This window comes from Antennarius striatus, chromosome 16, assembly GCF_040054535.1.
Source record: "Antennarius striatus isolate MH-2024 chromosome 16, ASM4005453v1, whole genome shotgun sequence".
NCBI lineage: Eukaryota > Metazoa > Chordata > Actinopteri > Lophiiformes > Antennariidae > Antennarius > Antennarius striatus.
This window is the reverse complement of record NC_090791.1, coordinates 6,334,318-6,349,155: the sequence shown is the minus strand read 5'-3', so window position 1 is coordinate 6,349,155 and position 14,838 is coordinate 6,334,318. Positions and strand designations below refer to the sequence as shown.

The window sequence follows — 14,838 nt, the reverse complement described above, 5'->3', positions numbered from 1 at the left end:
TTTTTCATCTTCCAAAATGTAGAATATTTGAATCTTCATGTTGCTCATGTGCCAGAAATCTTCTACAACACGGAAGCGTGTTGGAGCGGCTCCGAGGTTGCGCTTTTCCTATTGGACGAAAATTCCTAAACAACACGCAATGTGATTGGTGTTCGTCCTTGAAGCTGCTGACGGGTCAATGGGCGTGTCTTTTACTACTACGCGTTGAAATGGAAATTGTGACGTAGGGGACATTTTGCAGTTTTCGACGGCTACTGCCAAAATACAGTCCGGTACCCGGGGATGGGTCGTGTGTGTCGGCTGAACGCCTGTCTTTACTTGCCGGGAAGTGGTTCCAGGCGTGGCTGACGGAACGACTGCCATACCTCCAGTTAGATATTGACGCTTGCTTTATTTCCTGTTTGCATTGGCAGTAGTGAGGACCATCCGCTACGTGTACAATATCAACACAGCCATCCATATGTCCACATGGACGGCTGGAGCCAGATCGTTGCTTCAGATAATGACCGATCCAGCTCGGAGGGGGAGTACATGTTGGAGCCTGCACCCGAAGAAGACACTCGGGGGTCGGTGGGCAGAGAGCAACGGGATAACGTGGACGGAATGGATGACGGGGTAACTGCGTCTGTCGGATTCGGAATAAGTGGGACTGGGGAAGGGAAGGTGGTGCTGGGCAGTGCGGGACAGATGGACGATAAAGAGCTCCGGTACCTGCACCTGCTGTGGGAACCGGGACGAGCAGACCTCTGCGCCGGTGGCGTGACGAGTAAGGTGGGGAAGATGACCGGGACGAGGGCCAGGCGACAACACCGACTGGTGCGGAGCCTCGGCCCCATCGGTAAAGACGTCCATGGTAAGGGACTGTTAAATGCAAGCTAATGCGTTTTATTATTTTAATCACATCTATATTTAAATGGTATATTATTTTAATAAACATTTGCTGCAGCAGTGGAGGAAGAAGAGCTGTAACTTGGACATCAGAGGATGTTATGCAGACCTCATCAGATTCACCTGACTTTAACCCTGTAGAAAACCTCTGTTGGGATTTCAGGAAGTTTCAGCAATTTTATAAAGTCTTTGTGCATGAAAAATGAACTTAGATTCCCAAGGAATCTAAACATGCATCATGATTATTGGTGGCTATAGCAGCTAAAGGGTCTCTACAAAATACTAGATGGATGCTTATCTGCTTTTTTTAAAAATTTGGTTATTGCAAACAGTTAATAGAGTATATTTTGCCAAAAACTTGATACACAGCAGCAGTTTGAACACTTAAGCTTCTCATCTTTTAATATTGTTGTCATTGCCATTGCTGCAGCAGTAGCTCAGTCCACTAGGACTTGGCTTGGCTATAGAAAGCATCTGCTTTGGTGAACAATGTCTTTGTTCTATTCATTCAGTCAGGGAACATGTTTACACACCTGTCATTTTGCATTCCGTATCTCCACAGCTGTGAAAAGACTGAGGGAAGCAGCGAACAGCAACGACATTAATACAGGTATGAATGCTGCAGGTATTGGAAGAGGATGACCAGAGGCTGGCTTTTGCTAATGAATATTTTTTCTTCCAGTTCGACAGCTCCTGCTGGAAGACATAGACCCCTGTGCAGCAGATGACAAGGGAAGGACAGCACTTCATTTCTCTTCCTGCAATGGCAACGAAAGCATTGGTAGGTCTATTATGACAATTTCATAGGAAGTTATGTACCATTCAGCAGCTTGAGAGTACATATGCTTTTTGAAGACCGTAGTGTAAGCTATGATGGCAACAATCCATCCTGTCGGAGTATCACTGATCAATACACTTCAACAACTTTAACAAATCAGTTTCCGAATCTTTTTCATCTTGTTCCCTGTTTAAATATTGTTTTCATTGCAGTGGGGTTTTTTTTTCTATATTTCCCCTTGTTGGGCACTTTTGTTATAGAGCCAGTGATGACTCAGTTTATATTCAAACTATTAAATCTCCCCTTGTTTTTGACTGTAGTACAGTTGCTGTTGAACCACGGCGCTGACCCCAACCAGCGAGATAGTCTGGGAAATACCCCCCTCCATCTGGGTAAGACGGAGCGTTCACCACAGCCCTTTACACCTGTAGCATTGTGGTCACCAATGCATATAAGACTGCACTACTGTGCATTCTGCTAAAAGTGTACACACATTCAAATAATCAGAAAAACTGGGACAGAGTGGTGTAATAATATTAATGTATTTGAATACAACATGACAGTTTCATGTTTGTATATTGTGTTTAAACTTGCCTGTTTTAATGCATCTTCCTGCAGCGGCCTGTACCAACCATGTCCCTGTAATCACCACCTTACTGAGAGGAGGTAAGATGACTGACTTCTGGCTGCTGAGTTTATGCTACAGGAAAGCTTTTGTGTGTGTAACAGGCATGCAGTTTGACATGAAAGTGAAAGTGGTGACTGAGATATTTGTGGTTTTATTGTTGGTATTAAGGTGCCCGTGTGGACGCCCTTGACCGAGCTGGCAGGACCCCTCTTCATTTAGCGCGTTCCAAGCTTAATATTCTGCAGGAGGGAGATTCACGCAGCTTGGAAACGCTCAGAGGAGAAGTTACACAGGTAAACAGTGCATCACCCGAATTAATGAAAACATGGATGGGTCTGCAAAGGTGTCTGGAGTCTTGATTGGGAAGATTAATTGTATTTCTGTTTTTTTTTCTTCTAAAAATCTGACTTTCCTGTCAGATTATTCAAATGCTAAGGGAATACCTGAATTTAATGGGCCAGAGTGAAGCTAAAGAAAGGCTGGAGCACATTTCGACACAGCTGCAGCATACACGCACCAAAGAACAGGTTAGACCTACCTTCCAAAGAATATTCTCTCATTTATGAGCATAAAAGACTTCAAATTTGTGCCATTTCAACTGAATAATTTATTACGAATTTATTTACATATATTTTTACCAACTCACACATGGTTGTATGCTTTTTACAGGTGGACGCGGTGACTGATTTATTGGCCAGTTTCACATCACTCAGTCTACAAAAACAGAATCTTGGGGCTAGGTAGAAAAGTCAGTTGAATGAAAGCTAAAGACCTCCCCATGCCACTGGCCTTATGCAGATACTGATCCACAGTACTGGGGAATTCTTCCATATTCCAAGTGAAGCAATCATCAGTGGATCTTAACCAGTATGACACAAAAGATTATATTGTCAGTATTTGCAAGCTTGATGAGGTTTTCATAGTGTTTTTGTGGCTAAGATTAATATGATAACAAAATAGTAACTTGAGAAAAGATGCTGAAATCAAATACCCGCTACTTTTCTATGGTAGGTGTTCGTTTACTGAAGGATTGGAAAATAAGATATCTCAGTTTTTCAGAGTAAAGTAAAAAGAAACCCTCAAGGGGAAAAAAAAAGTGTGTGTGTGTGTGTGTGTGTGTGTGTGTGTGTGTGTGTGTGTGTGTGTGAGAGAGAGAGAGAGAATGTGGTGCGCTGACATTTCTGCCTGTTATTACCCCAGTTATCTGATTATGAGACATGTGTCTTGTGAAAAGATTCAACAGTTTTCACTGTATTTTTGAGTTCATTGCCAATGCCATATTTGTATCTCGTTGCCTTTTCTCGTACTGAGTTTTGTTTTTGTATGTTTACTATATAGATTGAAGCAGTTGTTTCGAATGGATTCCTGTGAATCAATAAATCAAATGTGTTCGGCTATACCATAATGTTGTCTTTCATTTCCACACAATACAGAATGGTCTAATTTTCTGGGATTCAGCTGAAATGTAACATACATATTGCAGGACTATATTCCATGTGACAGCCTGTTGTATTCTAAAGTGGGAAACCTTGTCAACAGAGCCTTCGCTAACGTATTGCTCATAGGGCTGCATTACTCCACGATGATTGGCTGCCATACCAAAGCTCCACCCCTTCATGGCTACGTCTGTTGTTTCGCCGCAAAAAAAAAATGGCGCCTGGACCCGCGTAAATTGGACATTCGAGAGGTAGTAATATTTAATATACACATATTTTTCTGTCATTTCCCTGTTTATAAAGTACACACGCTACCACCCAGAGTCGCTTAAAATATGCAGGTAATTAAATGCACGTTAGTCTCAATATTTCGTGCTCCCAATGCTACTGAGGCCTAGCTGTGGCTGAAAGCCGGGGACTTTCCTTATCAGTATTTACCAACACGCTGAGGCCGCGATTGGCTGCGCGTGTTCAGTTGCTGTAAATCCTGCGACGCGAAAGCCTCAAAGTAAATTGAGATGGGGTGTGTTTGGCTCTCAACGAAAGTAGGCGGGAATTTTTTTTTTAGCGACCCTTTTTGAGTTTTCAGCCCGATAGATGACAGATTATTATTATTATTATTATTATTATATTCTAACACAAGCGATACTTTTCTCCTGAAGCATCCAGTCTCTTTGGAGCAGTGTTATAGACGGGGATACCTGCACCTGCAGTGACCCGCTGGATGAGCAGTGCCACATGTCCGAGTGTAATTACTACTTCATATAGATAACAATAAGCTTCAAGTTGCTGGGTAACATTAAACTGTTGACCAAAATATACTTTCCGTACAATCAGTGCAAAAACGTTGGTTGATATATTTATATATGTAAAAAAAAAATTTTTGTATTCACAGGTTAGTATCTTGCTGTATTTTGGCTGTGAAATACTTCACTAAAGTCAGATTGACGTCTTGACAAAGCCATGGCTTTTGAGGAGATCAAGAGTAAAGGAGGAATGGGTAAGGACTAAATTATTACTCACTATACTTCCTAATCAAACATTACCTGCAGTGAGAAATACAAGAAGTCATAACCATAAATTAATCTTTTTCTCCTAGCCATATGAGACCTTTTTAAAGCATCTTCAGTTGTATTTTCTTCGCTAATAATTGTTTTACTGGTTTGATCTATTGTAGATATGGGGATGGAAGGTGACAGGGGTCTTGTAGCAGGTCGTAGCCAGAGGGAGAAGAGGAGGTCCTATAAGGACCTTCTCAGGGAGGAAGAGGAGATTGCTGCTCAAGTTCGAAAATCTTCCAAGAAACGACCGAAGGTAAGTTGTTTGTCAGTAGTAATTTTTAGTCTTAGTTTAACATTGATATAAATTTTCACAATGGTGTGTAAAATGTGTGCATGATGTATCATGTTTATTGGTAAAATAAAATTCTATTATTACAAAATCATACAAGATCAGGTTCAATAACTCAATCAAACTGACTTTTGTTTGTCAGTTTGTTTGTTTTTTCCAAACACAAAAAGCCACTATCTCATCCTGCCAAGATAAACATCAGCATCGAACATCTACAGGTCATGTATCACCCCAGACGACTGATACATGCATACATACATGCATACTCTCTGTAAAAGGCTGCCATAGTGAATAACTACTGTCCCTGCCTGCGTTGTCAACATGGCTATGTTTACATGTGTTTTCTGTGCATTATGTAATATCTTCTTGTCAAGCAGCAGAATTAGCATGTCTTTTCACCATGTGTCTTACCCTGAGAAAAAAAAGCATGTCACAACCTGTCTCAAACTAACTGCTGGCTTTTATGAAGTGAGAGAGGTGTTCTGGATTTTTAAGAGAAGACGATGTGTTTTATAGAAAATAATGCAACTCAGTGATTATTAGCAGCCAAAATAACAATTTATAGATAAAAACTGGTTCATCGTCACACTCAAATATAAAGATATTAAAACTGTAGATTTGATCTAATTGTACATTGTAATAATTTTAAATTTTAAATTATGAATTAATAAACAACAATATTGTTATTCCAAATCAGGATTCTGAACTTTTTCTGCTCGGAGGGGACTCACACAAAAAGAAAAAGAAACACAGTGATGACTACTATTACAGAGGTGAAAGAATTTGTTGTTGTAATGCTTAATCTACCAGAATAAAACTGTGTACACCTGTTCTTACTTTGGGTTTTGTTTTGGGTTTTTTCATCCCTTTTACAGACCATGATGGTTGTGGTCCACCTCCCCACAAGAAAAAGCATAAGTCAGCTGACCGCTCCCCTCCTCTGTCATCCCCCTCATCCTCCCATCCAACTGATACAGCAATGGGCCTCCTGCAGGCCATCACCTCTCCAATGGCGACAGGTTCAGACCCCAGTCCCCATTTGCACAAGAAGCCCTCCTACCCTTCTTTCTCCTCACACTCCTCCAAGGACCGCAAACGTGACAGCAGCAGCGGTGGCGGGAGCAAAGGAAGCCTCTCTCACTCCCGTCCCATGTCGTCACTGTCGTCTTCCTCCAAGAAGCACTCTTCGTCCTCCTCAAAGTCATCCCTGTTCCACGGCGGGACTCCCAAAGAAGAGCCCTTGACTTTACGCGAGGCTGACGGGCTGAAGATGAAGCTCATCATGTCACCGGAGAAAGAAGAGGGAGAGAGTTTCCCTTTCACGCCTCACTCTTCCAAAGGAGGTGTAAAAAAAGAGAAGGATAGAGACAGAATGCAGATCTCAAAGTTACCCAAGAAGAAAATACAGCAGAGTCGAGATCCTCTGCCTGTGGTTGGGAAGGAGGTGGAGGTGGAAGGTAAAGACCAGTCACTGAATGTAGAGGACATCCTCTACACAACTACAGTTCATTGAAAAACTAAATAGAATCTATCAAGAGAAATAAAATCATACATATAGCTGATTGTTTGAGAACTTTGTTTTACCAGTATTCCTAACCGTTTCTTTGTTATACAGGTCATTATGGAGGTGGCATGGGAGATGATAGCTCTTCATCTGGGGGTGAACTGGAGGCAGGTGAACTGGTTATAGACGATTCATACACACACATGTCAAAGAAGAAAAAGAAGAGCAAAAAGAGCAAGAAGAAAAAAGACAAAGACAGAGACAAGGATAAAAGTGGGAAGGACAAGAAACACAGCAAAGGGTTTGGAGGTGAGTTCCTTTCAAACTGAAGTATGACAAATGTAGCCACAAAAACTGTTTAGACAGTTGCTTTTGAATGCGTATTTTAAATATTTTATCTGCTTTGCGTGGGGTTTATGCACATCTTGCAAATGTAGCACGGCCCAGACCCAACATCCAGAAATGCCTTTCCATGACGTTTCCTCTTCTGATGTGACAGATGACTACAGTGGAAATGAGCAACAGAGGTGTCCCACAAATTTCCGTTGTTGATAAAAAAAAGCAGCCTAGAGAAGGTTGAGACATTTTAAAGGGAAAATTGCATAGAAATGATGAGCATCATTTGAGTCAACTTTTCCTGAGTCAACTTTTCCTGTGCTTGTTCTGAGATAATCCAGTAAAATTATGAATCAGAGGATTTGCAGGCAAACAGCCCTGTTTTTTTCTGTTCATAAATCTGAGAAGAAAAGACGTAAAGGGTAGCACCATCTTATTTTTCTTAAAATTCCTTCTGGCCTGACAAGAAATGCAAGCAGGAAAACAAAAAACAAAGTTAGGTCAATGTGAACAAGGCTGCCATTGGTCAATTGAGCAAATGTGAATTCGTCCAGTGACACAGCCACAGTCACTTCCTGCTTGGATCCCCACTGACAGCTTCAGACAGGTGCGATAATGCAATACCTCATTACAGTTTATCTGTTCATGACTTTCATCAGACTCATCGAGGAGCCACAGCCACTCCCACCCCACCATCACTCACAGCGCCGTGGGTCCGATGTATGCCATGGGCACGCCCGTCCCGCCACACCATCACCAAGGCAACGATCCGGTGACGACGGACAAAAAGAAAAAGAAAGACGAGAAAGATCGGGAAAAACATGAGAAGGAAAAGGAGAGGGTAAGATGCTCTATAATCCTATTTCTTGCAACAGATAAGTTAGAAATGAGAGTTGAAGAAGAAATCTGAGGTAGTTTTTCAGGTTTTAGTTCCAAATGAGACGAACAACTGTTAACATGGTTTGTGTGGCGGTCTGCACCAGCACACTGAATTTAACTGAGAAAGATTTTTCTATATAAAAAACTAACACAAATGTTTCATCAGTCATCTCTGAGGCATTTCTTTTTGTGCTCTCAGCCCAAGAAGAAGAATGCATCGGCGTATCAAGTATTCTGTAAGGAGTACAGAGTCAACATTAATGCAGAACAACCAGGACTAGGTGGGTCAAAGAAGATGGAGTTTCACACAGGGAATGACGCCAATCCATTAAACAATACTTCTCTGTTTCTAATCAGTGTTTGGTGAGCTCAGCAAAAAGTTGGCAGAGGTGTGGAAAGCGATGCCTGAGAAAGACAAATTAGTAGGTGTTTTCTTTCCTTATTTGATGTGATAGATTTTGAACTTCATTGTTGGTGTTTGGTGATTTTGCAGTTCATTGAACCTCTGTTTATTTTCTCTTTGTTTCTGTGCAGGTTTGGAAGCAGAAAGCTCAGTATCTGCAGCACAAGCAGAACAAAGCTGAGGCCACCACAGTCAAACACAAAAGCACCACCGAGAACAAAAGTAAAGGTACGCTGGAGAGTAGTGTGGAACATTCAACTGATTAAAAGTTAAGATTTATTGTTTCTGAACTCTCTACCATTTCATTATTGTTGTCTTTAAATCATCTATTAGTTGCTGGAACAGGAACAGCAATGGTGTCGCCGAGCAGAGTGCCAGCCACACTGTCTCTGTCTCCTGCAAGGGTCCCAGATGTGGATCCTATCGATGCAGCCGCTCACCTGCAGCTATTGGGAGAGTCCCTGTCCCTGATTGGCCACCGTCTGCAGGAAACAGAGGTTAGTTTCCTCCTAAACGTGTCTACAAAATAAAATAGAAATAAAAGAAATAAATTACATCAATTGCAAGACTAGTTTTTTAAAAAAAATCATCTAATCACATAGAGAAACATTTAACTATTTATAAAAATAATTTTAAAAAGTATGGCTTGATCTGAAACCTGTTGCTATACAGGAGAAATTTGGGTCATGTGACCGATATGTGTTTCTAGGGGATGGTGGCCGTCTCTGGTAGTCTGTCTGTTCTTCTGGACTCCATCCTGTGTGCTCTGGGACCGCTGACCTGCCTCACAGCGCAGATACCTCAGTTAAATGGATGTCCTCGAAACATCCTGGTATGATATTAGCTTTTGTAAATGCTGTTTAAGTTGAAGTGACGTTTCATTTCACAACAGCTCAGATGATTCTCGTTTGTTTTTTTCAGTCAAATACGTTGGACAACATCGCCTACATCATGCCTGGGCTGTGAGCAAAGGATGACAATCCATCGATGTTGGATCGGATGCCAACACGTTTGACGGGAACTGAGTTTTAATTTAAGCCGCTGCTTGACATCTGAAAATGTTGATGTTTTTGGTGTCAACATGTTTTTAAAGTATTTTTTAAATGTCCTCTTAATTTTAGAACGACTCTATTTTTTAAACGAAACATTTTACTGAACACAGCGTGTCACGAGATGTCGGCTTAGTTTTACTGTTACAGCAGAGTGTACTGTTGTGAAAGTGAGTGTGTGCTTGTGTGTTCAGTGGGTTTGACTGTCTAACTGTAGACTGTTCTGTACATAACTACATATTAGATTTTTTTTTTTTTACTAAAATGTACAGGAACGTTAAAGCTGTCATCATGGTATAATAATATATTACACACCTGCTTTTTCTCCTTTACCATGTAATAAGTGCTGTCATGCCTAGCTGTTTTATACAGTTGATATTTTTTTGCTGTGCACATTTTGTTCAAATTGTGACTGTACTGTAGAATTGAAGACGTGAGCAAAAACACCTCTTGGTGTAACGTAATCGGAAGCCGTTCATACTGATGGCAGCATTAAAATCTGTCTGTTCCCTGAGTCAGCATCTGCTGTTTTTCTTGTTGATGCTCTCAGGTCTCTTGCCTGGGTTTAGGGTCACCACTTCAGTCCAGACTGGACTACAGCACCACCCTCTGGGTGGAACCAGTGTGGATGTCAAACAGAATACATGTTCATTAAACGTGGACTCTGGGAAACACGCTTCCACTTTAACCTTACTGACGACATGATGATGTGACCATTAATATCTATTGTAGAAATGTCATATTTTAAAATTAAAAAAAAGTAATTGTTAGTTATGAAAATTGGTTAGTTCCAAATTGCAGTGTACATTTTTCATTTAAAATATATCAGGAATTGTGACGCTGATGTTTGGTTTGCATGAAAAAAAAACAACAACACATGATCTTCCACACATCAAGATCCGATCTGGATCCAAGTAATATCCCAAATCAGGCGATCCAGACTAATTTATAATTCCACAGATGTAACTTTAAAAGAATTGGGACTGTGTTGATTTATTTCAAGTTTAAGGAGTCAAATTATAAGGACCAATAGATGCAACATGCTATTTTAATTAATTTACAAAAAAAAACACCTATACAATAAGTTATCAGCCTGTATTTGGTCATATTACATGGGGCCCACAGAGGGCCCCGGGCCACCGTTTGACAGTCCCTCCCCCGAACCCGATGGAGCCGCGTTCACCTCCGGTAAGGTCCGTCCTCGGAGGCAGGGCCGCGTCCGACAGCTGGAACGAGGAAGTGCATTCGTTCCCGATTCAACGCTAAATACGGCAGCGAGCAGCGGCGCAAATGTCAGCATCTTCTGCGCAAACAGGTCTGATGGCGAAATGACGTTAAAAAAAACAAAAAAAAAACACGCGTGTTTGTGGAATGTGACACGATCGACTGTGCGTGTTTGTCGGTATTTGTGCGGTTTGACGTGAGAAGACAGACGGGCTGTATTTAATGGGCGCTGCCGCTTCCAGGGGATATGATGACACCTTTAAAACTGTTTCTATAGAAACATTTTAATATATAAGAATTGTAATTATCGTAATTTCATGACGTCTCACGGTTTGAAGAACTTTAGTTCTCTTTGTAAATCTATACTCAGCACAGGTTGTCTTATATAAGTATGATATTGTACGAAAATCCTCGGTTGTGTGTTTGTTTTGTGTTTGTTTATTTGACGTGTGTGTGTGTTTTTGTGTGTGTGTGTTCCGTGCGGACAGAGCTGAGGCTGGTGGTGCTGGGCCGGGCGGAGGCAGGAACCGGATCAGCTGTCTGCGCCATCCTCGGCCTGCAAGACAGCGAACAGGGAACAGATGCCCCCCACGTCCCAGACTGCAGCAAACACTCTGCAGAAGCTGCAGGTAGAAAGGTGAGCAGGAGGGTGGGGATGGCGTGGAAATAGTTGAATATATGAACTTAACTTCATTTAGAACTACTAAGAAATCACATTCGCATCTGTTGTTTTAGTTAAATTTGGATCTGCACCAAATTGCAGATATTCATAGACCCTAACCCCCAATGGAGGGGTGGGGACGGATCAGACCAGCTGGGTGGACCGGATTGTTTGGACTTGTCGGTGTTATGCGCTCTGCTGAATGGCATTCTAGTTATTTTTGACTGTTACTTGCAGTGGAAAGTGGGAACAAGAGAAGTTAGTATCTGTGAGTTTTTTGTTTGTTTTTTAGTCCAATTTGACATTGAGTTAAAGAATTTCTGTCAGACAGGAAAAGAAAAATATATAATAAAAGTAATTTCAATGACCGCATACCGACATTAATATGTTTTTTACCAAATGGTTGCTACTCTGACAGGCTGTTCCATAGATTTGACTATAAGCATGTGCTCAAATTACATACTAATTTAAATGCTACTTTCCACCAACTATTGTTCCTGATCAATTCATTTAAATGCAGTTTAAATTTTTTTTATTGTTCATATTTTAAGTACAGCTCAAGACGTTACATGTGTCGCCCTGGTCTAGTATACATTCTAGTATACATTCACGAACATGCAAAACACATGTAGAATCCTGCTGTCTGTCTATACAGGATTGTCTTCCAGGCTTGCATTCATTCACTCTCGTCTTTTTTCTAGTTCCCAAATAAATCAACTTGTAGTATAAATTTATTTCAAAACAAAAGAGCAAAACGACTGACGAACTGATGTCATGCTCTTTTGACCTCTCTGTAGGTGGTGGTTGTGTCCAGCACAGACTGGTTTGACTCAGACTGCGACCCAGATGAAAGGAGAAGACGTATATCGTCCTTCATCGCCTCCTCCAGCCCTGGACCTCACGCCTTCCTCCTGTGTGTGGCTGTGAATCAACCGGCTGACGGAGAGGCCAGAGCGCTGGATGCCCTGACGGAGCTGTTTGGCTCTTCTTCAGTCAGTACCAACACCATCGTCCTCTTCACCCACACCGATGAGCTGGATGAAGATGAAACCATGGAGCAGTACCTGGTCACGTGGCGCAAGGACCTCCGAGAGCTGGTGGGAAGATGTGGCTTCCGCTACCACACCTTGGAGACCCGTGGAGGAGAATCAGAGCAGAGAAAAGCAGTGGAAGAGCTGCTGGAAAAGGTGGAGCTGGTAGTGGCGGCGAATGGGGCGCCACACTTCAGCTGCCCTCTGTACCAGGAGGCTGAGGAGCGGGTGAGGCAGAGGCAGGCGGAGCTGGTCCGACAGAGAGGAAAGGAGCTCCACAGCACGGCGTCCGCCTCAGACTCACCGCAAGAGGAAAATATGACAGAGGAAGAGATGGAGGCAGTCCGCCAAGAGGCAGAGAGGAGCGTGGATGACTTGGATGTGGATGTGGAGAGTATTTTCACCTCGGCCAGCGTCTCACCGTCATCCCCGGCTCCGTCTTTTCTGTGGGGCTGGTGGGAGAAGCTGACAGCCTGGATGGGTTGGCTGCCCACCGTCATGAGGAGAGAGGCCCTGCTGGGAGCGCTGGTCGGCCTGTTTGTGGGGGGGCCGTTTGGAGGTGTGGTCGGGGCCTCTTTGGGATCAGTGGCTACAGAAGTGAAGAGAAGAAGAACACAGAAAACTAAATGAGACGTCATCTCGCACTAATCCGTTATGAATGAGGTTGCTCATTGGGTCGGCCACCAGTTTGCTGCTGTTAGTTTCATTAGCTTCCACATGTTGAACTAGTGTTCATTGTTTCACAACTGATGGTGTTACTACTCAATAGTAAAGCATGTTTGTGTTATCTACTGGCTTCATTAATGGTTAATAAATCAAACTACATAGGTCACTAACAACCAGTGGACTGCCAGGTTTGAAAAATACATTTGTTGTGTATATTCCTAGTGGTAATGGTTAGTTATTGTACTCCGTTAAGTCGTTCCCCCAGTATGTTTTTTTTTTACCACTAGAGGGCAGCAGAAATAAACTGAACAGCCAAGATAAATTACTAACAGAACTGTCCTTATTCATTATTCATGATTTGAGCTGGTGTTTCTGCTCTGACTGATGTGATTTGTCTCCAGGAGTCCCCAAGTGAAATTTTGGACTGTTTTCTTTTCCTGCCAAACGTTTCATTTTATTCATCATATATTTGCAAGATTTGTCAGATGTTTACTGTTGAGCAGTTTGTAGTGTTTTGTAGTTTGTGTTGAGATCATGAAAGACACCATGAGATCAGGGACAGTGGGCCAAAACTTTTTTTGTTGTGGGTCACAAAAGCAATTTGAAACTAAGCTGGAAAAACACACACAAAAAACCCCCTTCAAACAGTCTGGGAAAAATTCTTTGAAGAATCATCAGTCTTTTTGGGTACAATTATGTAATTGTTAATATTATGGATTAAGTTAGTGTAGCTTTAAATAAAACCTGAAATACATCACCTTACTGTAAGGGTCAGATATTGAAGTATCACACCCTGGTGACAAAAGCTGCTCCTTTGAGTGGATTATCAGCAATACACAAAAACAATATTTATTAACTTAAAATCTATTCAGAATGAACTTCAATTTTTTTTTTCAGAAAGAAGTTATGCAGATGGTAAAATGACATTTTAGTATTAAGAATCATCCACATGGTGGAGACATTGCCTTTATATGAGAGTGTAAATGTTTGAGGTGAACTGGGATACTTACAGTATTTAATGCTTACCAAGCAAATAAAAGCTGCTGATTTAAGTACCTCTCACTCTTGCTATTTAAATGTGAATGAATGTACTTTTGTGTGACCAGATTATGGAGAATGTTATTTCAATTTCAGGATGTTTCAGCATTTCCTAAAAGCTTTGTAGCGTAAATGAATTTTTGTTTTCTGAGATGCATTCCTGAGATGCAGCAAGTTGCAGGATGACGTGAGGAGTTAAAGTTAGTTGTGGTGCAACGAGCAGCAGCCCAGGATTCCTGCTGCTGCGTGCTTCTCCACCAGACTGTCTCCTCCTCACACAATGGCAGGTTATGGCTTTTGACATTGATGTAATTGATACTCTGCTAAAACCGTCAGTCATAACCCATCCTTACATCTCCCTCTCTTGTTGCCATCCCTCTGGCTCTCTAAACTGCCGGCGGCTCTGCCTCAGGAACAGCAAGGCGTTTCCGAATGTGTGTGGTCCGGCTGGGAAAGAGAGAGAGAGAGAGAGAGAGAGAGAGAATTAGCCCAGCTCTCATGTTTCGCAAAAAAGAGAGAGGTGGGAGGGAAAGAAGAGTGAAAGAGAGAGTAAGGAGAGAGTGAGCGAGCAGCAGTGAATGTGAGGTAAAGGAGAGAGGCAGAGAATGAGCTCCGGGACTACATCTGTCTTCCAGATGTGGCCTCCACCGTTGTCTGAAAGAGGAAAAAGAAGGTTTTAAAAGTAAAGGAAAATTGGTGCTAAACAGTTTTTTATTGTTAGGGATTACAGATAGTATAGAATACAGTATGCAGAACCCGCCAGCCAGGATATGTTTCTTTTTTTCTCCTTATGAAACTGCTATGAAATACCACACCGGACCCCTTGAAGTTAATGTATATGAACGAGCACCTGTCCAAATATTATTCAGTCTCACTGGATACACATCACGAATAACACAGAGAGAGCAATGATGGAGTTGGCATCATAGAGAAAAAATAATGAGAATTATTTCAAGGGGAATTAGTT

The 14,838-nt window shown here is 41.9% G+C and overlaps 3 protein-coding genes across 5 annotated transcripts; all 3 read left to right on the top strand.

The window, feature by feature from the left end:
- The first annotated feature begins 209 nt into the window (after window positions 1-209).
- ankrd54 (ankyrin repeat domain 54) lies at window positions 210-3,711 on the top strand. Its single transcript, XM_068337457.1, has 8 exons — window positions 210-853; window positions 1,451-1,498; window positions 1,571-1,669; window positions 1,987-2,058; window positions 2,285-2,332; window positions 2,463-2,587; window positions 2,714-2,821; window positions 2,964-3,711. Exons 1-8 carry the CDS (start codon window positions 469-471, stop codon window positions 3,036-3,038), a joined length of 960 nt encoding a protein of 319 aa, XP_068193558.1. The 5' UTR covers window positions 210-468; the 3' UTR covers window positions 3,039-3,711.
- A 189-nt stretch (window positions 3,712-3,900) lies between these two features.
- Window positions 3,901-9,938, top strand: hmgxb4a (HMG box domain containing 4a). 3 transcript variants are annotated; one of them, XM_068337454.1, is made up of 14 exons: window positions 3,922-3,981; window positions 4,393-4,478; window positions 4,626-4,730; window positions 4,908-5,044; window positions 5,778-5,853; window positions 5,956-6,537; window positions 6,696-6,893; window positions 7,580-7,761; window positions 7,999-8,080; window positions 8,157-8,221; window positions 8,334-8,430; window positions 8,536-8,699; window positions 8,912-9,034; window positions 9,124-9,938. In XM_068337454.1, the coding sequence occupies exons 3-14, from the start codon at window positions 4,694-4,696 to the stop codon at window positions 9,166-9,168; spliced, it is 1,788 nt and encodes a 595-aa protein (XP_068193555.1). In that variant the 5' UTR covers window positions 3,922-3,981; window positions 4,393-4,478; window positions 4,626-4,693; the 3' UTR covers window positions 9,169-9,938. The 3 variants fall into 3 exon arrangements, with proteins under 3 accessions (XP_068193554.1, XP_068193555.1, XP_068193556.1); XM_068337453.1 differs by lacking the exon at window positions 4,393-4,478 and having other exon boundaries at window positions 3,901-3,981; XM_068337455.1 differs by lacking the exon at window positions 3,922-3,981 and having other exon boundaries at window positions 4,399-4,523.
- A 513-nt stretch (window positions 9,939-10,451) lies between these two features.
- Window positions 10,452-13,871, top strand: si:dkeyp-69e1.8 (uncharacterized protein LOC100001340 homolog). Its single transcript, XM_068336957.1, has 3 exons — window positions 10,452-10,566; window positions 10,964-11,112; window positions 11,934-13,871. Exons 1-3 carry the CDS (start codon window positions 10,542-10,544, stop codon window positions 12,795-12,797), a joined length of 1,038 nt encoding a protein of 345 aa, XP_068193058.1. The 5' UTR covers window positions 10,452-10,541; the 3' UTR covers window positions 12,798-13,871.
- The last annotated feature ends 967 nt before the right edge of the window (window positions 13,872-14,838 follow it).

Excerpts from the sequence above, each read along its gene's own strand:
- ankrd54 (XM_068337457.1), top strand. The coding sequence starts at position 469 with ATGGACGGCTGGAGCCAGATCGTTGCTTCAGATAATGACCGATCCAGC. Across the intron at positions 2,059-2,284 it reads AAATACCCCCCTCCATCTGG|CGGCCTGTACCAACCATGTC; the intron begins GTAAGACGGAGC and ends ATCTTCCTGCAG. Across the intron at positions 2,822-2,963 it reads ATACACGCACCAAAGAACAG|GTGGACGCGGTGACTGATTT; the intron begins GTTAGACCTACC and ends TGCTTTTTACAG.
- si:dkeyp-69e1.8 (XM_068336957.1), top strand. The coding sequence starts at position 10,542 with ATGTCAGCATCTTCTGCGCAAACAG. Across the intron at positions 10,567-10,963 it reads AGCATCTTCTGCGCAAACAG|AGCTGAGGCTGGTGGTGCTG; the intron begins GTCTGATGGCGA and ends CCGTGCGGACAG. Across the intron at positions 11,113-11,933 it reads CAGAAGCTGCAGGTAGAAAG|GTGGTGGTTGTGTCCAGCAC; the intron begins GTGAGCAGGAGG and ends ACCTCTCTGTAG.
- hmgxb4a (XM_068337453.1), top strand. The coding sequence starts at position 4,694 with ATGGCTTTTGAGGAGATCAAGAGTAAAGGAGGAATGG. Across the intron at positions 5,045-5,777 it reads CTTCCAAGAAACGACCGAAG|GATTCTGAACTTTTTCTGCT; the intron begins GTAAGTTGTTTG and ends ATTCCAAATCAG. Across the intron at positions 8,222-8,333 it reads TGCCTGAGAAAGACAAATTA|GTTTGGAAGCAGAAAGCTCA; the intron begins GTAGGTGTTTTC and ends GTTTCTGTGCAG.